This window comes from Polyodon spathula, chromosome 16 (genome assembly GCF_017654505.1).
Source record: "Polyodon spathula isolate WHYD16114869_AA chromosome 16, ASM1765450v1, whole genome shotgun sequence".
NCBI lineage: Eukaryota > Metazoa > Chordata > Actinopteri > Acipenseriformes > Polyodontidae > Polyodon > Polyodon spathula.
The window spans coordinates 12,671,011-12,698,741 of record NC_054549.1 but is presented as its reverse complement, the minus strand read 5'-3'; the positions used below and the strand labels follow the sequence as shown (position 1 = coordinate 12,698,741).

Below are 27,731 nucleotides of genomic sequence, written 5' to 3'. Positions count from 1 at the left end.
GTTGGCGAGCTGGATAGTTCCACAGCCCCAGCTCTTGCCCAGACAAGCTCAAACCAGCTCAAAGGTTAAAACAAAGACATAATTACGAAACATTGGAGCAGCAGAACCTACAACCAATCTGAATGACTGCAAATGTCATCAAATTGGTACATGTAAAAAATATAATAATAATAAAAAATGAAAATGGCTTTTAAAGCTAATTTATTATTCACTAACTAAAGTGTAATTGATGTTAAGGGGTAAGAAAGTTATTTTTTTGGGCATCCCCTTAAAATGCAAGCAACCCATTGGAGCACGATCCTGGAAAGCAGTTTGGCATTCTGATCATCCCCTGCAATATCGCAGTCTTACATGGGCCCCTTGCTCCCCCTCATCAAAAAAAATTCTACTTGACTCGTGTCTTTGCAAAGGATCGACCTTTGAAGTCTTCAATTTGTAAAACTCGATTGCATTTTTGTCCCCCCCAGAAAAAAAGAAATTCTGCGTCATCAATTTGCTTTTTTTTTTTTTTTTTTTTGATCAAAAGCAAATTAATGAAACCCTTTAGTTACAGAAGCAGGCTTTGATGTTCCTGTAACGCTGTACTGCTCAAGGACATAGTACAAGTGGAAAAGTTTGGTTTTTTTAAGACCTAAATCTTTTTGGTACCATACTAAATAAAACTCAGAAACATCAAACGTCGAGGACGGTCAGTAGTTGAGAGGCTCAGAGACACAGTGCACAATAATTGCCCAGATATAGATGCTAGACCAAACAGTACCAAATGAATACTGATGTCAGTATTGATTGTTTTGTTTTTGAGGGTGGGGGTTACTTAATTGAGATGTCAGATAGCACAGATCATGTTCAGATATTCATACAGTTTTTAGCTTACCTACAAAACATCTTTTTAACATTAAAACCTTGCGCCAAAATGGTTATGCTTTACATTTAGAGACTCTAATTACTGTGTATTCACATAATAGTTACTTAGTAAATACATGTGTACTTACACATAGTTAAAATGTTATTATGCATAGTTACAAGGTACGTAATGTGTAAATATTTACGGTTAGGGGGTTAGGGTTAAGTTTAGGTTTAGGTTTAAGGTTAGGGTTAGGGTTAAGTTTAGTTTTAGGGTTAGGGATAGGGTTAGGGTTAGGTTTAAATCATGCAAAAACATTAATTGTAACTATGCATGATAAGATTGTGTAAGTACAAATGTATTCACTAAGTAAGTACTATGTCAATACAAAACATTAGACACATAATGAAAAGTGTTACCAAATGATCAATGTGAACCAACACTTACTGAACTCTGATCCAGGAATCACTGTCGCTGCCTCTATTTACATAAGGATGGACAGCTAGTCAAGGCAAACCTTATAGTCCCATAGTCCTTTCTGCATAAATGTCACTCCTGTAACAGGGTTAAGATTTCTTTGCACTTTATTTTGTATTTATAATGTTTTAAGATTTTATTATTATTATTATTATTATTATTATTATTATTATTATTATTATTATTATTATTATTATTATTATTATTTGTATTGATATGTTTTTAAAGTATGTCTGAATGTATGTAAGAAAATCGCATTAATCAATTAGTCTAATTTTATGCAGGAGAAGGAGAAGAGCAGGGAGGATAATGGATGTTATTATTAAGCCTGTAACTTGAAAATCCAGTTTGTTTCCTTGACAGCTGTGAGAATGGATTCTTTAGCCAGTAGAATACGTGCCTGGTGCTTGGTATCTGAACACCACTGGAGGTGAGATTGAGGACTCGTTAGGTTTTGCATCCTGTTTAGCTGAAGCTCCGATTTATTTTGACTTGAATACATTTCCTTTGACCGAGTCCTCAACCACATCTCCAATTCACCGATGTAACTAAATCTGGTTTGTTTTATTCTGCTTAGGTGTTCTTCAGTGCTTTACAAGCTGTGATCATGGCAGTAACCAGCTAAGAAGACACTGAGGTCGTGTCCTCGTTTTTTTTTTTTTTTTTATATCATAAATCATAAATGCTGTTGCTCATGTAAAAATTCTGGTAAAGTACCAATTTTCTCTGTTGGCTTGCCATGTAACATAAATTTGGAGGTTGAATAGTAAATAACAAGCAGTCATAAACACTGCCAGCTATAACTTGAAACCTAAGTTTGACCTGGCAGAATGTCAGCCATGCCTGTGATGTTGACTTGTGAACGACGGTGTCTAATTTGTGTAGCTGATGTTAACTAATATGCCTCGGTTTTTTACGAAGCCCTGGAAACTGATCCATTTGATATAGTCTATGGCTGTAAATGGAAAAAGCATATTTTATCTTAGAAATAAAAACATTCACCTTTCTTTTTGCTTGTCCTCTGCTTTTCTTGTGGTTCATGCGTTGCTCTTTCCCAATAAACTAACCTGTGCTGTTAAACTAGGGCAAGAATTGGGAAACAGGTGCTCTTTTCTAGAGCTGGTGCGGTTGGATTACTGCATGGTTGCTAATACTGAGCATTGCACCTACTGCAACTGTGCACACCCCTATAGTAGTTTGACTCCATTTGTTACATTGTTACACTTCCATGCTGTGTAAAGCTCTAAAACCAGACTGAAAAGGTTCATAGAGCTCATTAGTCTTTACATGACATGCTATCACCCGTTCTAATATTTTTGCCAGAAAAGGTACATTTGAAATTGGCCTGTAGTTGCACAGCACATCCCAAATTGTTATTATTATTATTTTTATTTTTAATAAAGGAGTAACAGCAGCATTTTGAGGGGTGAGGGAACAATTCCAGATCTCATGATTCATTCATAATGTTAATAACAAAGAGACACATGGCTGAGAAACAAGATTTGAATAAGGAAGTGGGAATAGTGTCTGAAGAACAGGTGGTGGGTTTTAATTTGGCAGCTAATTCAGAAAGTTAAAACAGTACCAGCGAAAGCAGGAGGATCAATAATTAAAACAGCAACAGTGGGTGAACACACAATTTGAAATCTAATATTGCCAATTTTCTTTTGAAAGGCTGGCTGGCTCTAGTATATGCTGAATAGTGGAAAAGGGCAGCCTAGGATTGCCACTGCCTCCATCAGTACAGTTTGAAAGAAATAAGGATCTAGTTGTTACAAACGCCAAACAGACCGCACAAGTTCTGCATCAGTTTAAGTTAAAAGGGCCCTTTGATCTCTCAAATATATTTCTTCTATGTATTGTCTTAAATGGATGCTGTCACAGGCTGTAGTAAAAAGATCCAAATGGATTTAATGTTAGAGGGTCATTAAATAATCCCCAAATCACGGTGATTATAACATTTTTTAAATGCAAGACAAATACCACGGTGTAAGGTAATAATTATATTGAAGGAGAAAGCATTCAGTGTGGGATGCCTTAGACTTCAGGACAGCAACATTTCAGCATGTGCCCTTTCATGCCTCCTTTCTTTATGGCTGCCTTGCTTTTACAAAGGTAGATAATACAGTGCTAACGCTAATGTTAGGCAGTCGTTAATGTATTTTGTAATCAAATGTAATTACTACTATGCATTTACATTGCAATTAAAGCACAACTAAACACTGTCACCATGAATTATCTGGAATACCAGCTACACAAAAACGACCAGATCCATTAGAATATGTTATACTCTGCAGGGACATTTCTGCACTGCGATATTTTTTAAAACCCTTTTGACGATTTTGAAATATCCCTCTTTATATAAATTAAATAGACACTGTGTCGATTTAATAAACTGCTCCTGGAGCGCGTTGTTTTTTTTAATATTTGTTATGTTCCTGATGTAATTTACTACACTGTTTTATTTTATGGAGGATTGTGAAACTTTAGAGTTATGGAAAGTCATGTTTCCAAGCCTTGACTGTATGACAAAGTTTAGAGAGTGTTGCTTTGGAAAATTGTGTTTGAGTAATGATATCGCCAGTGTATATTATAATAATGCAACACACTGTAATTCTATGTGTAGCCTATTATTTCACGTTCCTGTTAATCTACCTGAGAGGAAACAAGGCCTGAGCATTCTGAAACCTAAATCCACAATCCTTTATTGCATCGGGCCTAGCATGCGTCTGCAAATCCTACTTAGGAGCAAAGCAAACACTCTTAAACGCAAATAGCATTTTTCACACGTAACCAAAAAAAGTCAGGGACCAAAGCCTTCAGTTGAGAAACTGTTTCATATTTTCAAAGAGTCAAGCAGGCTGCTACAGTGCGGTGTTGCTGGCTTTTGCGCACAAGCATCGGAAATGAATCAAGGTATAACAATTGTCACGAACAGGCCGCAAACAAGTGAAAAGCAGTTTGATTTCTGACGTGTAATGTTGATTTGATTTCCTGTGCGTCAGTCGCAAATTATTAAAGCAAGAAATAAAGGCACAGACATAAAAGGACACAGAACAGACAAATCTGAAACCCTAACAAATGCAGAATAACAGATTGATAGCAGAACTGCCGATGTGTACGTCCTTGCTAGCAAAACCTGATTCATTATAAAATTGCTATGACAACCACCACCATGTATTATTGTATTTTGTGTAACTTTTTTATGGCCTAGGTATACCCTATTGCTAACTTCTTCTGTCTCCTTAAGAGGCAATGGCTAAAGTATTGTACTTGTGCCTGATCAAGATTAAGGTCTCAAGCCAATGTTCAAGCACTGTGTATTTGAGCACATTTGTGGCACAATTCAATTAACTTTTTAGCTGTTGAAATTTTAGGAAGAAAAAAAAAATTCAATAATAAAGGTAAAGAGGAGCCGTTTTTATTGATTTGATTATTTTAACACATTATCAGTGATGAATCACAAATAAAAATAAGTCTATATTTGCTCTGGTTTTTTTTTCCCCCTCATACCCTTTTTCTGAATAATTGAAATGGGCTTAGAAATTAGAATTAGTAAGAAAACGTGTTCTACTTTGCTTACTCTTAGGAGTGACTTTTAATTGTATTAACTCAGGCTGCTATTATAATATTGCTATGGCATTGATTAATGGTATAGCAATTCTAATTCCAAGATATTGTTCTATAACCGATCATTCTAGGTAAAATGAGTGTCTTATGGATAGGTAAGTAGTCATATTGGTGAGCTGGAAGCCCTGCACTGTAATTATGAGACCACAGTTCAGAGAGATGAGGACAGGCAGGCAGGCAGGCAGTTGTTAGTGCACAGAGATACATTTAACTGTCAAACCTGTTCTTGTTTCAGGGACACTGAACAGACACGCACGTCCCCAGTAGCCTCAAGCCATCATTGGTAGATCAGCTGTCACTTAGATTTGTCAGCATGTGAAAAAATTAATCTGTTTGGAGCACTTTCTGGTTCAGAGAATAACAGCCCTTAAAAGCCGGCCAGCTTGACCCGCGCTGGGTACAGATTGTTTCTGGTGCTTACACTCAAACACAGGGTCAGCTTTAAAGCATACTACTCCAGAGACACCTGCAGTTATAGATGGTCTTCTGAAATAAGAACTAAGTATAAACCACAGAGGGCTTGGTGTTTGACATGTTTGATTGAAAGGATTCTTACATTAGATCCCTCATAACTGCACCCTTTCACCGTAATAACTTTAAATACAGTGGCCAACTAGTCAACATCTCTGTTGTAATTTGTAGTCCATCTATTTTTATGCACAGCCAAGCTGCTAATATTGTTTCTTAACCAGAAGCTTTACCTAGACGATGGTTCCACCCTTATATAATGATCTGAATAACATTTCACAGCTGCACTGGTAAACCTAGTGGACTGTAACCCCTCTAATATCTAGTGCTAGCATTCTATGTGTAGCGTGCACGGGGGGAAAGGAGCAGCAGGGCTGGTAGGTGATGTAATCACATACAAAGACATAAGCCCGATATACACTCCTTGCAAAGGAGCCAGCTCTTTTTTACAGCGGTATCGACGCTAAGCTTTAGTGCGAGAGGTCACGCCCGCCCTCCGCCTGTGTGTGGATTGCCTCACCCTGTGTGATGCGCCTGCCTGCAGGAACCGAGATCACTACATATGGAATATTAGAAAGGGTTCTTAATGCAAGATAGAACCCCCTAGAATTTCAAAAGAATTCAGACCAAGTGAACTCGCACTACTGTACACTAGCAAGTCTAGTTGTGGGCATGTTAAGGAATGGAAACACATGGAAGACAAATCTCTTAATCATGCTTTATTTTGGATGTAATAATAATCAAACAGACTGTGAATGAAGTCCACAGGTTTTTTTGTTTTTTTTCATGTTATTTACAGTGTGAGTTCAGTTCATTGTGTCACAGGTCTGGTGCTGGAGGCTGGGAGGGGGGTGTCTGGGTGTTAGCAGGACGTGAAGGTTTTCCAGAAGAAGTTTTTACAGGGGGCTTTGCGAGCTCTCTGGGGTAGCTGTGAGAGACGGTTATAGATGGCCCGCTCCTCAAGACGGGACTCCAGGGGCTCCTTGAGGTCCATGGGGGTCACGTCCCCCCCCAGCACTTCTGAACTATCCGCTCCATCCAACAAGCCCGATAGCAACTTGAGAAAGACCTCCTTCCGCTCTTTTCTCAGCTCCTGTGTGTGCAGTGGAACAGATGGGTGAACAGAGAGATGGGACAAGCCTAGACACATGCAACAATAGAAAAATACTTTCTTACTGACATCTCTTCTAGTATTTCTACAGGTACTCCGTTGATTGCGTGAAAAACTGGTGCAAAGCATGTGTCCAGATTTATTTTCTCGTATCTGTATTTGTTTTATTCTCCAAGAGCCAAACTGCACAATTATTTGTATATTACAATCCAAAAAGGAATAATAAAGACACATGGAAATTCCATTTGGTACCACTTTTATAGGGATTTATAATACACAGACATGTAAACCTATTGCAATATTAAAAAATTGAATTAAGCTACATTTCTGATAAAGCAATAGTTTCTGATGGAACAAGAGGGTCTCAAATTCTAGTCTGCAAAGTCTAATTAATGTTACAATTATTTGCATTCATTATTTTATTCCTGTACTCCTCTTGTTAGAAAAAAATATATATAACCTTGCATAACCCTAATTTAACAGTCGGAACATCAAAAAGTTATCTTGAGTAGTAAAATATTGGTAAAAGAATAATCATATCAAACTATCTTGCCCGAATCGTAAATAATGTTCAAACTTTTTGCAACAGAAAATTACTCATTTTTTGCAGTGGAAAAAAATGTAATGATGTGAAAAATGTAATGTAATGAAATTGCTTCTCTGCTTCTTATCAACTGTCTATCCCTGCAAACCCATTGCTGTATAACAAAATAACCAGTGATAAACCACATTTTTATTTAAATAATTAATTTACCCCCCCCCCCCCAAACAATGAAACCTCAAGTAAAGAAATATGATATACAGTCATCCATACACATTATGTATATAAAAAAAACTATAATAACCATAAATGAAACCCTATTGCAAAACTAAATAAATATGACTAGTCATCTGTTTACAAATCCTTTACAGACAATATGTCTCTTGCTGGCAGGTGTCCCCTGTTCCCCTGTCCCCTACTCACCCTGTTAGTGTGCACAGAGAGCCTCTCCTCACCAGGCAGGACTGCTACAACTCTCAGGCTGTACACCACAAGCATTAGGGACACCAGGCTGGCTCGGAGCTGCATACTGAGTGATGCGAAGGAGATCAATGCAGGCTGAGGCTCTACAAGGTGTTGCTGCTGTCTTCCACAATGAGGGCTTTCCTCTGCTCTACTCTAGCCCCTTTTATATATACCCGCTCACCAAGGCTGGCACTGACGCAGAGGCGACACGAAGCGTGGCTCAAACCCACATTACGCCTGTGGACGAGATTAACCCCTTCCTTCCCTTTCACTTGATCATTTTCATCACAAGTGGAGCCAGCTTGACCCAGCAGGGGATACTACACTAAATACAATACTGCAAAAGACATCCACTCAGAGGTTAGGAGCAAGCTATTTCATCAGGGCAAGTTGATATAAAAGAGTACCTCTCCCGTCATTGCAAAACAAAAGGTTTGGGGATTGCCTTGTCACAAGTTGCAATGACAAAAAAGGTTAACAAGTGCAAACGCAATGATGTGTTAACTCTGTATGTAACATTTGTCACCTAACATTGGAGATCTCAAAGGTTTTGCTTGTCTGAACCAAGAAATGATCGCATTTGTTATTTTCCCCAAAAAGGGAAGCTAAAACAATATTAAAAGGAGATATTTTTGTTGCCGTTGTGATACAGTCCTAGAGTGCTATACAGCACAGTGACACAGTTCTGTTTCTCATACAGAGCACAGTATGGTGTGCGCTTTTAAAGCAAACGCTGGCGTCGATGGATCGAACCGTCTGGCACTTGCACACCCAGTACAACACAATCATCCGGCTGCAGACCACGACATAAAACAGAAGGATAGGAACTTAAGACACAAAACAGCTGGCTGTATGATTGTACAAGCTTGCATAGAAACCGTCCCGTAGTTAAATACATTCAAGTTCTGGTTTACCTTATTGGATTAATGTTCTTGTATTCATTTTATGTAAAGTATACACTTGAAATCACTCTATATGTAAATAATGCTCTCCAAAAACATAAGAGCTCGGATGAGCTGCCTATGCTTGAGCGTGTGTCCGTGTGCAGTTGAGATACAACCTGTTGCGCATGTCATGTGTCACTTCTTGGTAAAAGCATGACTTGAATCAATAACCCTAAAGTTACAGATAAAGATATTTCTGCGCACTAATTGTTGGTAAGGGCATCAAAAGAAATCGAAAGCCAAGCTGCGTATAATCAATGCACTATTTCTCATTATCAGAGATCAACCGCGCTATGTTTTTTTAAACATCAGGTTTTTGTAAGCTTATTATTTATTATCCCCTGTAGGGATCAAATCCCTACGTTCATACGTATGTATGTATGTATGTATGTATGTATGTATGTATGTTGAGGATATATGGGGATGTCTGTCTGTCACACATAATAATCAATTGGGATTACAAGAATTACTTAGTTCTTGTATGCAATAGTGAACGTTATCACTGGGTATTATTATTATTATTATTATTATTATTATTATTATTATTATTATTATTATTATTATTATTATTGCTGTCAATAATTTCTGTTAGATTTTTTTATTATTATTCAGAACCCAAAGCGATTGGCCATTATGTTTTTTGTTTGTTTGTTTGTTTGTTTGTTGACAGCGCTACGGCAGGTGTTTCCAATGTTCCGTTCAACCGAACGATGCAGGAATTTAACTGATTTGAGAATATACCACGATAGCATTTAAAAGTGTTTTCTAACGCTTGCTGATGCTAAAAATGTGACACTTGTATTCAATAAATGCTGACGACCTCTACAATGCATTATTTTATGTTAAAAAGCATTTTCTAAACTACAGCAGTCTGAAATGCGGACCCGTTAGTCTGCTAGCCGAGCAACTACAAACAACAATTTAATATGAAAACTTTATATACGCCCATGGCGATAACTCAACTTCAGCATGACATTTGGTTAAAAAAATTACCAGCAATCTAAAAAAAAACTTCTCTCTGCGCGGCGAGCCTGCCCGCATTTCCCTTTTTTTAAAAAAAAATTTCCCTTTTTTTAAAAACACGACTCTGCGCTCAGTCCCCGCATTTCCCTTTTCCTCTGCGGGGGTTTAAAAACACGACAATGACGTCGGCATTAGAGTAAGGAGACCTGCAGGACCATATCCGCTGCTCTTAGCTAGTCGTTTTGGATGATATTCTCAGTCGCCTGCAGCTGTCCAAATATCCATTTAGAAGCTGGTAAATATGTCATTTTTGTACACTCCCTTATTCCAGTTCATATAAGTTAAATCAATGTGTATTCACATCTCTATTAACATGGGGACTAACGTCTAACCTGGATTTACTTGAATAACGTCTGTTCAAAGCATCTTAACACAATGCCTGTTTTTGAAAAGGGGACAGTGATATCTCCAGGAGTACCACGACATTTAGTAAACGAGGGGTCTGAGATGTAAGCTGGCCTGCCAATGCTCACCTCCTATTGCTCTTTATATATTCCTCTGTCCCAATACTTCCCAGGTGCGGATTTACTACATGTGCTCAGTAATTCCACAGTGTCCCATGCTTTCTCGTGGTTATGCTATGCATTTACCATAGTTTACAATGGTTGTTATTATGCTTTCACTATGCTTCTATTGTAGTAAACTTGTATAAGGGTATTGAATGTAATCAGGGGGAGGTTTTTTGTTGTTGTTGTTGTTGTTTTTGTTTTTGTGGCTATGCCCTGTAGTTCTTATTCTGTACTTAAGTATATTATTCAGTATTTATTTTCTTGAGCTGGTGACACAGTTTAATTAAACTTCCGTTATTATTCAAATTCATTTAAAAAATCAATAAAGAAAATGTAATTAAAAAGGGGAAAAATAAGGTTCAGGTTAGGGTTTGGGTTCGGGTTCGGGTCATTTAAATATTAATGGAAAGGTATTTAGTTCAGTCTTTGCTATTAAAATGTTTGGTGTTTTCCTATTATCAGATCTCCGCTACGAACCCCCATTCCCAAATGAACTGTCTAGCTAAGTGACTACACCAATGTATTATTATTATAATAATAACAATAATACATGCACATTTATTTATATAGCCTTTATTGGATTTATTATTTGATCTAGGGTACTTTTTTTTTTTAAAACACTTCGTGTGGTTGACCTGCATACATAGTGATATCTTTATATAGCGCCTTTCATAGTGGACCACCATCACAAAGCGCTTTACAGAGGCAGGCTGGGAACTGTGCATTATATGCAGAGTCACTTCCAATAGGACACTGATTTAACATCTTGTCAAAAACTATTATATTAGACCAATGACAAAAATGCTAAATTAAATTCCGCTAAACCCTATGAGTCGGGGCACTTAGAACCTGCCACTGAATTTACAGATGAAAAATATACCTGCGCAGCGCTTAACGCTGACGTGTCTTTGGTGCCCTCTGGTGGTAAGCTGTGTCCTTTTTCTATCGTTGCCATTGGCTACAAGTCAAAACAACAGGGCACAAAATGTGCTTCTGTCTAGTCGGCTGCAGGTTACGAGTCTAGAATCAACAGGGAAAATAAATATAAAAAATAGCCTGCACAGCGATGCCAGGGACCAAGAAAAAGGCGAAGGAAAGGAAGAGAATAAGTAAAAAGACTGCAAAAGCTGCAGGCACGAAAGTCGTGGCCCCGGATGCAATTACACCTCTCTACGTGCCTCCGCCGCCCGTGCTGGGGCAAAAGGTAACCCTTGCAAAGTACTGCTATATTATTTACTTATGTATTTATTTAACTTTTTACAATTTCTCAAATTCAGCAACATACCCATTTTCTGTATGTCTGTCTGTTTAAAAACACGTTGCATTTCTTCAGTCCTATAAACAATTATTACTGTTTTGTTTTTCTGTTTCTATTTCCAATGACGATTAGCAAAACGCCATTTCTGTGGCTCTCATGAAAATTAATCAGTTTCATTATACTATGAATTAATAGTGTTGTGTACCTTTAAAAATAATGCAATCAGACACGCGTAACGGTATTTACATGTATAGTAATGAAGTATTACTGGTGTCCAGAGATAGTATTGCCCGAGAGTTTAGCTGTAGCTTTTTTGCGTGTCCTGTCGTACCATCCCCATTCGAAGCTTGTGTGGGGCAGAACTTAACAAACCTGTTCCGTAATAACATATGATCCCCTGTTCCATTGTTTGAGAACTTTCTCTCGCCCACACCTTAGCTTTTACAAGTTCTGCAAGGATGGAAGGAAGAGAAGACCCAGGTGAACGGAGTGCATGTATCAGACAGGGCTTCACAGAAACTCTCAAGACAGGAGATTCAAGATCTGAAGATGGTCTTCAATCTTACGGACAATGAAAAGACTGGGTAAGAAAAGGACTATAATTAAAAGCAGATAGTGCTACCAGTAGGGTTTTTACTGGCACTAAGGCAGGTGATTCCGCTGCTCTTCTAATCGGCAGTAGAAGTTGTACTGGTATTAACAGCCTCAAGACTGGCGCCAGTAGATGTTCTACTGGTTCAAGTGCGATAATTAAAATACCGGTTCACACTTAATGCCAATCAGGTCCGTGGTGTCCTGTTTCTCAATGAATAATCCGCACTGTTTACCTCGTATGCATTGTCTTGTATTCTACAAAAGAAAGCAAGTTAGATTACATAACACGCTTTCAGCAACTTCCAAAACTGGAGCATGGCGCATGTTTTATTTTCCAGGTATATCAATGAGACAGAGGCTAGGAAAGTGCTGCGGATTCTCGGGTTTACTGCAGATTATCAGCGGATGAGAAGGACTCTGAAGATCTTGGGTCACCCGGACGCAGGCAATGTCCAAAACACATCGTACGTATATGAATGACCTTGTTTTATAAATGCATCGGTTTCCTTAATAAATGTGCAGCATCCAGTGTCATGTACTGTAGTTACACGAAAAAACGTTTATTATTTTTCTAGCCTTTTGTTCACAACGCAGACTTTCTTGACGGTCCAGTTTCTTTGCATTCCCAGTTATATAGGCATGTATTTTAGCTTGTAGTTATTGATGTGATGACAACTAACTATTGTATTGTGCTTTTCAGAAAAGTCAGCTTCAGTGATTTTCTGGAACTTGTCGTTGAGTTTGAGGGAGATGGAAGAGACATCTGTGAAGAAATTGAACAAGGATTCAAGTATTTAGACTGTGGTAAGATGGTAAACAAAGGGCTAGTATAATTTCACATCATTAACTTGGGCAATATAACATGCTTAGATGCTAATAATACCATACAACTACTAATTGTTGTACTAAAAATATACACTTTTTTATTACAGATAACGATGGGAAAGTAACATTTGATAATCTGAAAAAAGCCTGTCAGTTAGCGGGCATTCATTTCTCACATCAGAAGCTGCGAGAGATGATCGCAGAAGCGGACACAAACGGAGATGGTGCTGTGGACCGCGAGGAATTTACAAAAGTCATGTTAAAGACCAATCTGTTCTGAAGTATTGTACCGTCTGAACAGAATCAGCCCGGTTCATTCACAAAAATGTTCGTCGAGTTAACTGCTGCACTTCAAACAAGGGTATAAAACAGGAATTTTAAGCACGACCACATTTTTTTGTTATTTTATTTGAAAACATAATTACAGGTGTTTACAAGAGTAACTTGGACAATGTGAATGCTTACAGGTCCAAGTGAATCACATACAAGTTTACATGTAGTTCAGTTCAGAAAGCATTACAACCTTTAACAAAGAGTTGCATTCTAGCTATATATACTTTGATAGATTTGTTCAGACTATAGTTCTGCACCCCAAGGTAAAGAATGCCATTGCTACTGACAGTAGCTAGAGGTCCCATGGGATTTTGAACGGTCACCGTATTCTCCGGGGACACTGAAAAGTAAATGCCTGTCCTGCACATTGACTGCATAGGTACTATACAATCCGAAGGGAGATTTGGGGTCATCCAGAAAAATTGTCCAACACTGCTTAAAGTGCATTAGACATCTGCCAGTGACAGAACAATGCTCAGTTCAAGCATATGCCCTCTTGTGAAATAAACACACATTTTAAACATGTTTTAATAAGGCAGAAGAGGAAATAGTGCTTCTGTGCTAAACACTATTGAAGACTGCCAACTAAACAGATTGATTCTGCACATTTGCATGCTTGGTAAGCAAGTAATCACTCTGTTTGTACAAGCGATGAAGATTTGCCATCAGACCTGTTTGAGCAAAGACTTTGTTTCCAGTGACTAACCATGTCAAGGCCTGTCTCTTAGACACTGAATTAATCTACAACCATGATGAGTTTGTGTTACAGCAGTATTGGTAACCCGCTCCAATAAATAAGGGAATGACGGCTCTAGGGGAAAGCTTGGCATGTAACTAGCATTCATTTATAATGCAAAAGTGCACACTACTTTATGAAGAAGTGAGTACATGTTTGATGCAACATAATGTGTAAAACTACTTGGTTTACTATAAATGTCATCTGCACACTCTGGACAAACTGCAAAGCTTTCTCTGTTACAGCAATATTAAAGAGAGTCAAATGCCATAATGAAAACTCTTGAAAATGACAACAGAAAAAAAAAAAAATGCAATCCTAGTACTTTGCAAACACTCATCCCTTTTCATGCAGCTACAGCCCTTAAAAGGTGTAGCAATGAGCACGTAAGACTTGTGGTTCAAAACCACAGAATTGCTCGAGGTTTCTCTTCTCCTCCTTCCCCAGTGGTCCTGTCTTGGTCCGGTAAGGGTTAAGTCCCAGAGAGGGAGCGGGTTTTGAGTGACTGTGGAGCGGTTTCTTTCTGTCAAGACTGAAGGCCATGGTAGGAATCTAGGACATCTCCAGAACGCTTTATGCTTCACTGAGTACCTGGAAGAAAAAAAAAAAATATATATATATAAAGATATATATATATATATATTCATACACAACGACCACATTTTACGTTAAACAGGCAGTTTCCAATTCATCATTCACGCTTTACCTTCCTGGCGAATTCTGGTAGAATAAAAGCAGCCCGGTGTATCTCATAATTGTAATATTTAAGGTTCATACTCTCCACTTCTTCATTGGTCAGTTTTCGCACAGGCTCACGGAAGTTTGTTTCCTAAAGCAAAAATATAAAATGACGGGCAATTCAATATAGTGTCTGGTACCTTAAATGGTATAAACATCACCTTGTTGTAGGTAATCTTAATATTCAGAGAACCCAAGTAGGACATACCTACCAGAAAATGATATGAATGGTGAACTTTTTTTTTGCAAATGGAATTGATCTTGGTAACTGTTGCTTACTGTGTTCTTACTGCAGAGCATGAAGCCAATCTGCCCACTAGGGTACGTAGGGATAGTACAGTATGCATAATCAACCACGGGGAAGAGTGACTTGCAGAAGGTCCTCATCTCTTTAATCAGTTCCAAATGCAGCCACTGACATTCTCCTGCAGAATTTAGAACAATTGTAATAGAACTGGATCACAACAGCAATTGCATTCCTTTAGGAAGCCCCCCTCTTTGTAAGGTTGCCATTCTTACCTTGGCAACAGAGAATGCCACCGTCGCGCAAGGCCGTCTTCATTAGCTGATAATAGGACTCTTTGAAGAGGCTTTCAGCAGGACCTAGAATTGGAAATAATAAAATTAAAAACAAAAATCACCTTGGAGGGAAAAACCCTGTCGCCTCAGGCTTACAAAAAACTAATGCAATAGCTCCATTACGCTAGCACATGCAGTTTGAATAAACAGCTGATCAGAAGTCACTTCTTACCTACAGGGTCAGAGGAATCAGTGATAATGACATCGAAGGCAACCTGGTTCTGCTTCATGAACTCAAAGCCGTCCCCAACGTTGAGGGTCAGTTTGGGGCTGAAGAAGCCCTTTGCCATGCCGGGAAGGTACTTCTTCGATACATTAATAACATCCTGAAACAAAGAGAAAAGGGAAACAGGAAAAGCTTCAACACAATTCAATTACTTACTGATGGAGACGCAAGCCCTCCTTTGAGCAGTGCAATTCTGATTCAGTTATCTGTCAGCTAAAGAAAGCAAGAGGTTTCTATTTGTTTATTAAAGCCTCCACTGCATTCCAATAAAAGTATCCTTTATTTTTCCATGGCAGGACTTTTCTGTCCTCCTCAACATAGCAACGTTCTTTGATTGTCAATAACCCAGGCAACTTTACCATATCACCCCCTCCCATTCCTGTAGATAAACAGAGGACTCAGTGGCAGCATAAAGACATATGGGTGCATAAACCACTCTCCCCATGCGGTAGAACAGATGGCTTACACAACTGCAGTCACAGAAACACCCAAATGAAACACTTAGGAATTACATGAAAATATTCAAGTGTCTTCTTATGAAATGGCAAATGCAATCTTATAATAACCCATGTTACTATGGTCATATATATATATATATATATATATATATATATATATATATATATATATATATATATATATATATATATATAATATGTGGTAGGATGATTAGAAAATAAAATAAATACCAGCAACAGGAAAAAGAAAGGTTTTCCCTGCTTACCTCGTCAATTTCACACTGAACCACAGACTCTACTAAGGGGTGCTTCACGACTTCTCTTAGCACTCCACCATCGCCACCACCAATAATCAGCACCTACAACAGAGCCAGTGAGAATGAAAAGGAGTTCCTCGCCTCGTTACACCCCGAACCTTTTCCAATGCTACAATGTACTTCAAGATTCAGGGCTGAGGGTTCTCATTCATTCAATTCCAACACATCACTGATCAAAATTGCAACCTGCAGTATTCTGTTAAAATTAGCTTATCCCCATGGCAACTCATTACTGAAATTGAAGTCACTGTTCGTCAGCTAAACCGGCTTCAAATGAATTAATCACAATTATTATGCATCGAAAGGATCTGGCCCTAACGCTGACTACTGTACATTAAACCAACGAGGAACGGACCGCTCTATAGTTGTGCTGACCGCCCAGATATTTTAACATAGTGAAACAAAGGGACTGGCCACAATGCATGTTGAGAAAATGCATTTTTAAAACCTTGGTTACTACTAGAAAAAGTTTAACGCTGAGCGATTATGAAAACAAGAACAAACCAGTAAAAGAGTGTGTCAGTCGGTGCGTACCTTTTTGGGGTTGGGGTGGCTGCAGAGAGGTAGATTAGCGATCATTTCCTGGTAAGAAAACTCGTCTCGTTCAGTACATTGGATCACCCCATCCAATACCAGAACATTGCCATAGGTTTTACTGCAAGAACCAAAACCATGTTACTGCAGCAAGCGTAGTAAAGAACCGCTTCCTGCGTTTCCGATTGATTGCACTCAGTTTTAATTCATGTATGAAAGCCATATGGTTGAGACTCAGCCTGCAAGAACTGGAAACACTTGCAAGCAGCTATTAGTTGAAACAAAACAAACACATAGTATCAGATCAACAAAAACACAATTAACCCCAAGAAACATTACAACCCGTCGGCTCTAAAGAAAGCAAGTACTGTTCTATCCTTTTTTTTTTATTAGAAAAGCGAACGAGTACGCCAGCGGGCATATTGTGAAATAAGATTTTTCATCCAATGTTTCCTCAGGTTGACAAATTCACATTTATTGTGTTTAATTATAGTACAAAAGACCGGCATTTGATACAGCTACTGACCTTTTAAAAACCATGACATCCTGGAATTGCGATTTCTGCTGATATAAAATCTCTTCAACTTGCAGGCTTAAAGCTTGCCCAGGCCACAGCGTGCATGTTTCTGTGAACCAACCGTCTTTTATATTATTCATTATCTCTGTTTTCTAAATTAAAAAATAAAAAAGCAAACAAAAATGAAGGCTAAAAACTGTATGCTTGAACGCGTTTTACTGAAACAGCAACGCACACACAAGACGCACGCCTGATTTTATCAGCATACTCTACCCTTTGCAGTTAAACCAAACTTCAATGGGAGGGTTTGACAAATTGAGACTGGCGAATTGCAAAGAGACAGTACTGCGATAGGACCCGAAAACAGCCAGTAAGACAGAAACAGAGACGGGTAAAGGACGTGAAGTCTCAAGATTGGTTGACCGCAGCCGGCAGGAGTCCATGTGAGTCTGGCGTGTTTGAAATCAGCGTCGAGATTTTATATTTTACAAACATTTGGCTATACCGTACATCTGCCACCTCAGTAGCGAAAAACAAATATTGAAACGGTTTGATGTAATATAGGATTGAAATGCCACTTTATTAATTAGGTTTTCTTTCGATGATTCGTTTTTACAGGAGGGAGTACCAGTTAATTTTAGTTATCGATTTTCTCACTGAGTGAAGTGATTTTGGCTCCACCCTTACTAAACGTATAGTAGACTCGTCACTTTGTATCAATGCTTATTGTAACCCACATTTCGTATTTTGTCATTAGCGGTGTAATGGATTTTTAACGCAATGTCTCCAAAGCTTTTAATAGATGTTTTTTGGTCATTTAACCGCCAGCTGTTCAGCCTTGTATATTGTTTTGAAACGCAAGGTTCAGTTATTTTCGGTAGGAGTGCTTTCCTCCCATAATAAAGCAGCCACACGTTATATATTTATGCAGAAGCCCAGATCAAGGCAGAGTGGTAGTGGGTGTACAGATCTTTGAGCTTCCTCCCGTACTGGTTGGAACTGGCATTTCAAAGCATGTTTAAAAGTCTATTGGTTTAGTAGACCGTTTAACCCTTTCATTACTGGCGACCTCATGGGTACAGATGTTCTAGTGTTTGTATGGGGGCATAGGGAAGACGCAAATGCATGACGAGACCATTAAGGTTGTCTTTTGCCCCCATATATAACAATGGGGAAAAAATACAATTTCAATGAGATACATTTATTATGACTCCAAAACTTTTCAGCTACAATATCTCACACACGAAAGGGTTAAACAGTAGCTCTGAATACTACGATGATACTACTTTGATACAGAGCTCTAAGAACCTTTAACTGGATCAATTAAACTGCAGTGGTGATTAAGAAGAACTCTCCAGGCTTATTGGAATTAAAGTACATTTGCATTGTGTGTTTAGCTATCAAAGCTGTTCACCCAATTCATTTTGAAGTGGAAGTGTTGATTCTGCCTCTTAAAAATCTAATCTACAGGATAAATTCTAAACCAATGCTTTTGAATAGGTTTAGAAAACAAATGTGGATTTTTAGAAAAACAAGTGTAGACCAGTGTTGCTAAATCTAGGAAAATCCAACATACATGTAAAGCAAGAAGAGAATATGAAGAAGTATTTTATTAATACTGGTAACAACTTACAGGCAGAAACTACATACTTCTTACCATATCACGCACACACACACACACAAAACACTATCACAAATAGTGTGTCCGTTTTATTTTGCATAAAAATCTGACACAAAGGTATAACACAATAAGCTTCATAACACGACTTGATCCTGGCATTACTTTTCACGTACTAGTTTTTAATAATTCAGTGACTTTAAACTTAAATAAACCAGGAAATGTTCTGTAAATTCGATTACTGAACAAAGTTTGGGTTTATGTTTGTTAACAGTCATTTGCAAGTCCATTCGTTGTTTGAAGTCCATTCATAGTTTTCTTGTGTCTCATCTCTTTGGCCAGTTATGTTTAAAACCCCTAAAAAAAAAAAAAACATGCAAAAATACTTTTTATTTAGCGTTCACCACAACCCATCAATAAGAAATAAAGTTCGATGAAAGATGTAGAAACGTTTACCTGTCTGACTTGCCAGCCAAATAAGACATGCTTTTGTTTCCTGGAGTGGAGTTATTTCTGTGTGCTTTAGAGTTTTTCTGAAAAAAGGCAACACATAACATTAACAGCATCAATAAGCTTAACACATATTTCTACATCGACCACATGCTGTTCACACACACACACACATGAGAAAGGTTTAGTTTCTTTTAAATATTTAAAAAAAGGTCTACCTTGGATTGCTTGGGGTCCTGAGCTTGCTTAGCTGGATCAAACTGCGAAGACTCCTTCGATTTTCTTCCTGAAATTCATTTAATATGTTTAAACAAGAGTTAATAAAGGTTGTGGTGACTAGAAAGATGCACTGGCTGACTTAAACCGTACATAACTAGAAATGAAACACTGCAACTGCAAACTGATTCTAGATTAGTAACTGAATAATGCATGAAGGCGAATTTAAATATTGCTGCAAACATCAACTTGTGAAATGCTCATAAATGCTGGTTATCATTAAAGAAGTAAAAGGCAAACTGCTGGTTTTTGATTACATATATCTTGTGAGAGTATTAAACAGACAACAAAGACTAGACAAGCTATTTTAGGAGATTCTGATCAGTACTCCAATGACATGAACATACCAGCAAAGACTTTAAAGTCAGACTTGCTGTAGTCGAATGGCTGGAAGTCTGTGGCTGGCGCGTGCTCTGCTGGCTGCTCTGTGTCTTTCGGCCGTTTCTTCTCTTGTTTTGGAGCCCCAGCTCCGGGTTCACTCGCACTCCTCTCCTTCTTCTTCTTGTTCCCTTTCTGCTCTGCAGCTGCAACCTGCGACACAGCGCGAAGAAAACTCTACTTGAGACGCAGACTAAATAAAGAGAGCAATGAAAACAGTCCAAGCAGATTTGATACAGATGACCGTTAAAAAGAGAGGCTTTCCAATGTTATTACTTTTATTACATTGATCAGGTTTGTTAAGTATATCTAAGATTTAGCCATATATGTCCAGTTTAATAATGCATATACACACATTATATATATATATATATATATATATATATATTATATATATTTTATATATATATAGACACATACACATACATATATATATATATATATATATATATATATATATATATATATATATATATACACACACACACACACACACACACGGTAATTGAGTGACTGCAGCTTTTACATTACCAATACATTTTTGACAGCACAGCACAGAACTCAATGAGAACAGATGATCTTTCCTTACTGCAGCTTGTTGCCTGACAGTCACTATGCTTTGTGCCGCGGTCTTGTATTCTTCCTGTGCCTTCTTCCGCTCATCTGAAATGCAAGCTCAATTCAGCGTCCGCGTGTGACTTTAAAACAGCAGCGGAAAAGAAATAAAAGAAAACGGCTCTTACCAGCTGCTTTCTGTGCTGCTTCTTTTGCGGCCGCCTTGGCTGCTGCTTTTTCTTTGGCTTCCTTTTGCTGCAGCTCCTGGCTTAAGAGCTTCCATCTATTACTGATCTAAAAGCAAAAAAGAATTAACCCTTTAATTGCACTGCAGTTGTATAGTCCAGGAAATGCTGTGTGAAAGAAAACAGTCAGATTTCACTGATTTTCTCCTTGAAACAGAGCAGCTGGATTTGATGCATTAAGTTAACAGGCAATGTGTACATACCTCATACACTTTTGAGGAAGGATCGTACTTGGCATTGCGCGAGATGTGAATATTAGTTTCCTTTGAAGGTAAATACTATGGAGAGACAACAGAACATGTTAGCAGGTAAAGAAATACTTTAAATAAGAAAGAATAAGGGAAAGAAACCACACTGTAAAACACAAGCCTCAACAGTTTGGAAGGACAGAAAACACTCCTTTTACATTTAAGAATTATACTCCAAAAGATACATCAAGTGAACCAGTAATGCTGCGATAACAATTCAAAAAATTAATTTGAACTTTCAAATAACATAACCATGTAACATGCATAATAATCAGATATCAAAAACATGGGGGAAAAAGTTATTTGAATTCATTGAAACCACACACCATTCTGAAAGGGTTTTCAAAAGACTGCATTATACAGTGAGATTTCTGCTGAGCTACTGTCAGGTGGTTCTCCTCCTTCACATCGGATTCAAAATCCTGCAAGAAAAAGAATAGTGTTACTACTGAAAACTGCAATAAAATGTGTTCAGATAACATTTAACGTGTTGAGAGATGAACTTTCCCTTCTTCCACGACAGATAAAATATATGCAGTAGAGGACAGTAGTTCTTCAATATTTGCTCCTTACAAAGATAGTGATGGTCGCTCTGGCAATGAGGGGGCTGCAGTCTTGAACCTCCTTTCCTTCTTCCATCTCCTCGTCCTCGGAGAACAGTTTGCCTCGCTTCAGCAAGGGTGCTGCAAGAAAAACAGTACAACTGTTCTAAAACAGAAGAACCAGGATTTTTATGCACAATCATTTTATAAAATAGGGTCCATCTTACCAGCGGAATGAGAATTTGGAATTTCACTTTCAGAAATGTGAGAACTGTCATGAGGTCCAAACAAAGGGTTCTCCGACTACATTGGTAGGAAAAGAAAGATCATAATTCATATTTTACAAGCTCTCATTTATTACCGTGTTAGCCCAAAACACACAGCTTTTTACTTCACAATGTTTCTGCCATTCGCTTTGCTGGAATACCTTTATCCACCCATATTCCAATACAACACATTCATATATGATGCACACTAAAGTATACAATGCTACCTTTTGTATATATTACACATTTCCATACATCTTTTCTGATCCTAAACCCTTGTTATAGCCTCAAGTATATCATAAAATGTAACAAACCTTTCTTTTGAGAGTTGTAGCCGTCTTCTTTTCAGTAGTCTGAACTTCCGTCTGCAAGAATCATCGGTTGTTACACAGATAGCAAGTATTGCAAGTTGTGTTATGAGAACTTCAGGCATCCACCAATTCAAATACAACTTACTTGCATGCATGCTGCCGCTCGTAATGTAAAAGCTGGCCATGCTTGTTATTCCAATCTTACCTTGAGAAGAGGCATCTCTCTCGCCTGCTGCATAAGGAGGTGAAGCTCATTGACCTGCTGTCGAACCAGCGGCGGGACTGGATTACAACAGGCAATGATGCCTTGTGGCTCCCTAAACAATTACACAGAACACACGTAAGACGACTGTTACATCTGGCTAAGTTATTGAAAAACCTTTTCGGTGAAGATGACATTTTAATGTATCTTTTTTTCTCCCTCCAGCAAATGATTTTCGGATATCAACTGGAGCAGAACATAAGAAAAGGTTGGGAATGAGAAAATGCCATTTGGCCCATTAAGGCTTGTCCCTTGTTAGCACATCATTCTCCCCCTACTGGGGTGGGGCCCAATTTGAAAGTGTAGCCTGGTGGGCTATTCCATGCATTTATAACTGTGTAAAAAAAGTGCTTCCCACCTTCTGTTCTAAACTAACATAAGATCTGAGAGACTAAATCATAAAAAAATAATAATTGAAAATAAATAATCCAACTTACTTTGGCAACTCTTCTGAAATCTTTATCAACATGTGGTTGGGCAGGACATAGCTGAAATAAAAATCAATAAAGAAATAAAAAGAAAATCAATTCTTGAACTGCACAGTTATGGCCAAAGGTTTTGCCTCACCTAGAACTTTAAGATTGAGACGATTAAAAAAAACAAAACTAGCTATATGAATATAGTTTGTACCTTTTTATGTAACATTATGCAATCAAACAAATGACATTGCAAAAGTCTACCGGAAGCCATAATAGTGGTACAGTATTTCATGTCAGATTTCGGAATGTCACATTTTCAATGTGTCAGTTTTTGGTTAAGTACATGGAAAACTATAAAGCGGTATGTAATTCAATATGTTAATGTAACATTATTCAGCAGGTTTCATTCGTCTTTATGAAGCAAAAGGAGTTTGTTCTATTGGGTGATGCAAAAACTTCGGCCACTACTGTAGGTGCAGCAACGCAGCATTTGTTATTCCCGTACCCTGTGCTTTCATCCTCCTGTCGGGATATCTGGTCTCTCCAAGCGTAGAGCAGCCGGAACGCCGTCAGCTGCTGTGTGTCCAGAGGCTTCTTCTGTTTCCTGTACAGGTCCTGGTAGGAGTCCTCCGTAAATATGGGCTTGATGTATTTCTTTACAGGAATAAAAAATACATACATACACAACTGTCATTATGGGAATGTCAAGTATATATTAAGACCCCAACCCGAAATACGACCCCATCGGGTTGGGGTTAATTAAAATGACCACACCGCGATGCAGAAAATTTACTTAACCCAAACCCGATCTGAAGGAGATCATCCGAAAACACCGCCTCACTCAAGCAGTGAGCAGCAATGTCACAGTGCAGGTCTTCCAATTAAAGCTACAGTACCACAGATAGCTGCGCAGAACAAAAGAGTACCATCATTTTTACTGTATTCAGAATCAAATAAACACATCAAGTAGCAACCAAAATATTTACATGTGTTTAATTCTAACAAATCACAACATAGCAGTACCTTCAAGCTAACGTCTTTGCTCTTTTGCCAGGCCATCTGCAGCAGAGCAGGCTGGGCATTTCCTTTCTCATACAACTCGGCTCTCATTTTGTCATAAATGTACAGCAGGTAATGAGTGTCATCCCGAGCATAATTTAACATCTCCTCTGGCAATGGTCTTAAAAAAACAAACAAAAAAAAAAAAAGAGGACAGAACGATGTAATAGAGACCTTCAATATTAACCCATCTGCCTGACTTAGTAACATGATACACTGATGTGGTCAGAAAGCCTAAAAAACAAAAAAAGAACGTCATACCTTATCCTCCAGTCAGCCAGCTGGTACTGCTTGTCAGCCTCTACATTGCAGAACAGTTTCATCAAGTGTTCAAGCGAATTTCTCCCCAGGTTGAGAAGGCGTGAAGCTTGGTGTGTATCGAACAAGTTGACTACGTACAGTCCAAAATCTCTCTGTAGCCACTCAATGTCCGAATCTGCACCATGGAACACCTTTAAATAAAACAGAAACTTGGATTATCAGTGTTGGCTGCCCGGTTATGAGTGTAGTCACAGAGTGATGGTAAGCAATGCCACTGTACTAACCTTAACAATGGAAGGGTCAGTAAAGGTCTCATTGAGAATGTACATCTCGCTGCGTAGTTCCAAGGTGTCTATAATGAAATCTTCATCTCTTGTAGAAATCTGCATCAGGCAGGTTAATCCAAGAAAACTCCTATACGAGTGGTGCTAGAAAAAGCGATGGAAACGATACAGATTTCAAAACATGCCTGGGATTTCAAGAATAAAGGATTTCTTAAGGTAGCCGATTAGATATTTTAACATACCTCCAAATCCACTGCAAACTCAGAACAGTGAGCGAGTTTTTCATTTAATTCAACTAGCTCCTCCAAAGTGGTTACAAAGTGGCAATCAGTCTCTTGCAAAGGTTTGTACATCTAAAAAAACAAATTGAAAACATCCATAAAACACGTAAGAAAGGTTACTGTGTATATACACACACACACACACACACACAAAAAGTAGTCCATCGCGTATCAGACTGCGGTGGGACCAGAGTAAGGACTGATATGTAAAAAGCCAGATGAATGAATCCTGTTTTAAATACCATTATACACAGCTGTAACAACTACTATATTCACATAATTCTGGTTGTGAGATTCAGCTTTTATTAGCTCCCCTAAACCCCTTGTTTAGAAAGATGCAGGTATAGTGCTTGCGACAGTCTGCTGTGTGGGCGTGTGCATTCGGCTGAGTGGCAGGCAGGAGATCGAGACGGAGGTTGAACTAACTTGGGGTTCGGGTTTGGAAAGCAATTTCTCATCTGGGGTAAACTGGTCCAGTTCATACTTATATGGGTGTGAAAACCTGCAAAAAAAAACAAATAGAAAACACACTTGTTAGCAGGTATTTATTTTGTTTTTTATTTAAGAGTGCTCTATGAAAGCAGTTGGGCTTACATGTCTTCCTCTTGTTGTTGGTACCTCTGTTGATGGATGAAATCAGCCAGTGCTGGGGGGACATCCAGGTCTTCAGGTCTTGCATTTTGCAATTTTCTGTTTGCAAGAACTGGAAATGCAATACACAACATGAGGGTATGGAAACAGACCTGCAGCCCACATATTTGCAAAGTGAATCCCCTCCAATGCTGCATTTGCTTTGGTAGTTACACTCTATCTTGTGACCTGACGTACAGAACGAAAAAAGGAATCACTACAACTAAACACCACTGGCTCTGAAAGTTTATTTCAGGACAATCTCTCTACAATTATGAACTGCACACCAGAAGCAATGGCAGTAAAGTGAGGGAAATTTAGACATTAGGGTGACATCGGGGAGAAACTGAATGAACGCTGAGCTTCTCATCAGCCATGTATAAGGGAGTCAAATCTGTAGGACACTTAGCTTATAAATAACTCCCTCACTGGAACCCAAACTTACCAACCGGCAGTGGTTTTAATGCATTCGGTTTAGCAAAGATCTTGGGTACAAAAGGTGTGTTAGCATTGTCAACCCTCTCCCTGAACTTCATCTGAGGTCTCTGGATGTTCTTTGCGTGCAGAAGACGAAATGTTTCACACTTGTTTCTTTTGCCTAATGCCCCGCCCTGGGAATACAAAGACACTGGTCAGCTTTACATGGTGAGCAAAACAAATCAGTAAAAACAGGATGAAAATCAGCTGGTTTTGATTTGACCGTGTTTGATGCACAAACCTTGCGGTTCCAGCTGGACACAATGGTTTTCGGAGGCTGAACACCAGCTGGTAGGATAGGCTGCTTTCTGTTCACCCCGGAGGCCTCGTCTAACAGTATACCCTAAAACAGTCAAAACATTTAGACATAGAAAGGGAGCTCATAGCAATGAAATAAGCACTTGTCAAGCTAGCTCTCATACAATCAAGACATGAATCCTCTTGATCACTCATATGACTGGACTGGGAGAAAAAAAAAAAAAAAACATTGATCTACATACCACTTTCTCTAAGATGACATCATTTGAATCCACCAGCAAATCAAACCTGTCTTCCAGTCCAGTCACCTGGTTTCTGTCTCTCATGTGACTTCTGCAGCCATGGTACTGCATTATCCTGCTCATACTGCAAACAGACAGGTCAGATTAGACAGGAAAGGGAGCCACATGGATTTTGCTATAATAGTATTGCTATTACAAATATTGCTGTGCAGAACAGGAGCTTATGAACTTCTGTATATGCAACACATTATTTAACACACTACACTAGCTTAAACAGAAAACATAATTCATTTCAGAGTCTCTAAACCCATTTGCTATGAAAATATACATTTTCAATACATTAGCACCTGTAATGAAAAGTCAAATAAAATGCTTTTGTAACACTGGATCAATGACACAAAGGATATAACAGTAGACGCTACACAAACGCACGGATTCTAAGCTCAGTACTTTGAACCATGTTAATGCGCTTACCACTGCAGCAGTCTTTCCCCTTGAGTCTCGCAAAATCCCTGAAACCCAGGAAAGCTCCGGTAGAAATCATGCTCATCTCCGGCCTGGGGTAGATTAGCAGAAGCCTTCGTAGCTGCCACAACTGTCCCCAAACCATACTAGACAAATCACAACAGAAAGACATAACTTATACTGGTAGATGTTACAGCCCATTCCGCGGATGCCCGCATTTAGCCGCACAAAACAAATTTAGAACAAAATATAGAAGATTCTATACAATTCTCTTTCTTCGGCCCTGATGTTTGTTAAACTACCGGCAGCAGCCTTTCTGGCTTCTTAGTAAGTTAAAAGGATTTTCTACTGTGTAACTACTCCGAACATTATGATGACTTCACTGCGTTTTTCATATATCACATACACATAATTTCCACTGACCCGTGTCATATAAATGATAAAGATATGGTAAAATCGCCCGATAATTCGTGGGGTTTTCTCGAATTTGCTGCATTTGCGATTTACAACGTGTTTGAAATCCTCCGTCTGTAAACACGGTACAGCCTAAGCCCACGTTCGTGCAGGCCTTTCCCCATTGTATACAACACTAGACAAACGAAACGCTGGCACCAACCTTCACAAAGGAATCGGCATCCTTGAAACCCGGAAAAACTTCGGTCACTTCACTTGTTGTCTCGTCATTTTCCACAGAAACAGACTCCTGTTTCGCTCCCACGGCAGCTGCTCTGGAGGCCGCCATGTTGATACTAAGCAACAAACGCGAGAGCAGAAGCGTTCTCTGCGAGAGTTAGATCCGGTCAGAAATAGAGCAGTGCGTTGCTTTTGTTGAAAACCGGCGTTTTGTTTTAAAAGGGTAGAGTAATCTGTGACGGTCTCATACTAACATACCCAATCTAGTCTTTGATTCTGTTTTGATACCAAGTATTACAGCTTTGTAGCAACAGAAAAGAAAAAGAGACAGAAGCATGTTCTTTGTATCTGTGTGCAGTAATTTTTAAATTCACCTGCTGCTGTCAGCGTTATGATAGTGTTTGCAGTGAACGCACAAAAGAGCAATGTATTGAAAATACAGTA

At 38.6% G+C, this 27,731-nt stretch overlaps 4 protein-coding genes across 5 annotated transcripts; 1 reads left to right on the top strand and 3 right to left on the bottom strand.

Moving 5' to 3' along the window:
- Positions 1–6,132: 6,132 nt before the first annotated feature.
- LOC121329357 (somatostatin-1B-like) lies at positions 6,133–7,833 on the bottom strand. The gene is made up of 2 exons (XM_041274926.1): positions 7,495–7,833; positions 6,133–6,512 (listed from the first exon to the last, which is right to left on the bottom strand). The coding sequence occupies exons 1-2, from the start codon at positions 7,597–7,599 to the stop codon at positions 6,282–6,284; spliced, it is 336 nt and encodes a 111-aa protein (XP_041130860.1). The 5' UTR covers positions 7,600–7,833; the 3' UTR covers positions 6,133–6,281.
- Positions 7,834–10,945: 3,112 nt separating this feature from the next.
- On the top strand, positions 10,946–13,076 carry LOC121328761 (caltractin-like). 2 transcript variants are annotated; one of them, XM_041273801.1, is made up of 5 exons: positions 10,947–11,216; positions 11,709–11,854; positions 12,203–12,328; positions 12,565–12,668; positions 12,797–13,076. In XM_041273801.1, the coding sequence occupies exons 1-5, from the start codon at positions 11,079–11,081 to the stop codon at positions 12,967–12,969; spliced, it is 687 nt and encodes a 228-aa protein (XP_041129735.1). In that variant the 5' UTR covers positions 10,947–11,078; the 3' UTR covers positions 12,970–13,076. The 2 variants fall into 2 exon arrangements, with proteins under 2 accessions (XP_041129736.1, XP_041129735.1); XM_041273802.1 differs by lacking the exon at positions 12,203–12,328 and having other exon boundaries at positions 10,946–11,216.
- A 33-nt stretch (positions 13,077–13,109) lies between these two features.
- LOC121328760 (spermidine synthase-like) lies at positions 13,110–17,406 on the bottom strand. Its single transcript, XM_041273799.1, has 8 exons — positions 17,137–17,406; positions 16,611–16,731; positions 16,026–16,118; positions 15,248–15,401; positions 15,016–15,099; positions 14,776–14,921; positions 14,465–14,587; positions 13,110–14,349 (listed from the first exon to the last, which is right to left on the bottom strand). The coding sequence occupies exons 1-8, from the start codon at positions 17,265–17,267 to the stop codon at positions 14,332–14,334; spliced, it is 870 nt and encodes a 289-aa protein (XP_041129733.1). The 5' UTR covers positions 17,268–17,406; the 3' UTR covers positions 13,110–14,331.
- Positions 17,407–18,722: 1,316 nt separating this feature from the next.
- LOC121328758 (exosome component 10-like) lies at positions 18,723–27,430 on the bottom strand. Its single transcript, XM_041273797.1, has 25 exons — positions 27,271–27,430; positions 26,664–26,800; positions 26,190–26,313; positions 25,931–26,032; positions 25,658–25,823; positions 25,177–25,285; positions 25,009–25,084; positions 24,544–24,654; positions 24,302–24,445; positions 24,018–24,208; positions 23,721–23,877; positions 23,203–23,351; positions 22,716–22,766; positions 22,222–22,333; positions 22,020–22,070; positions 21,667–21,742; positions 21,471–21,580; positions 21,224–21,319; positions 20,853–20,927; positions 20,593–20,698; positions 20,439–20,512; positions 19,819–20,002; positions 19,414–19,481; positions 19,202–19,278; positions 18,723–19,102 (listed from the first exon to the last, which is right to left on the bottom strand). The coding sequence occupies exons 1-25, from the start codon at positions 27,394–27,396 to the stop codon at positions 19,072–19,074; spliced, it is 2,703 nt and encodes a 900-aa protein (XP_041129731.1). The 5' UTR covers positions 27,397–27,430; the 3' UTR covers positions 18,723–19,071.
- Between the last annotated feature and the right edge of the window lie 301 nt (positions 27,431–27,731).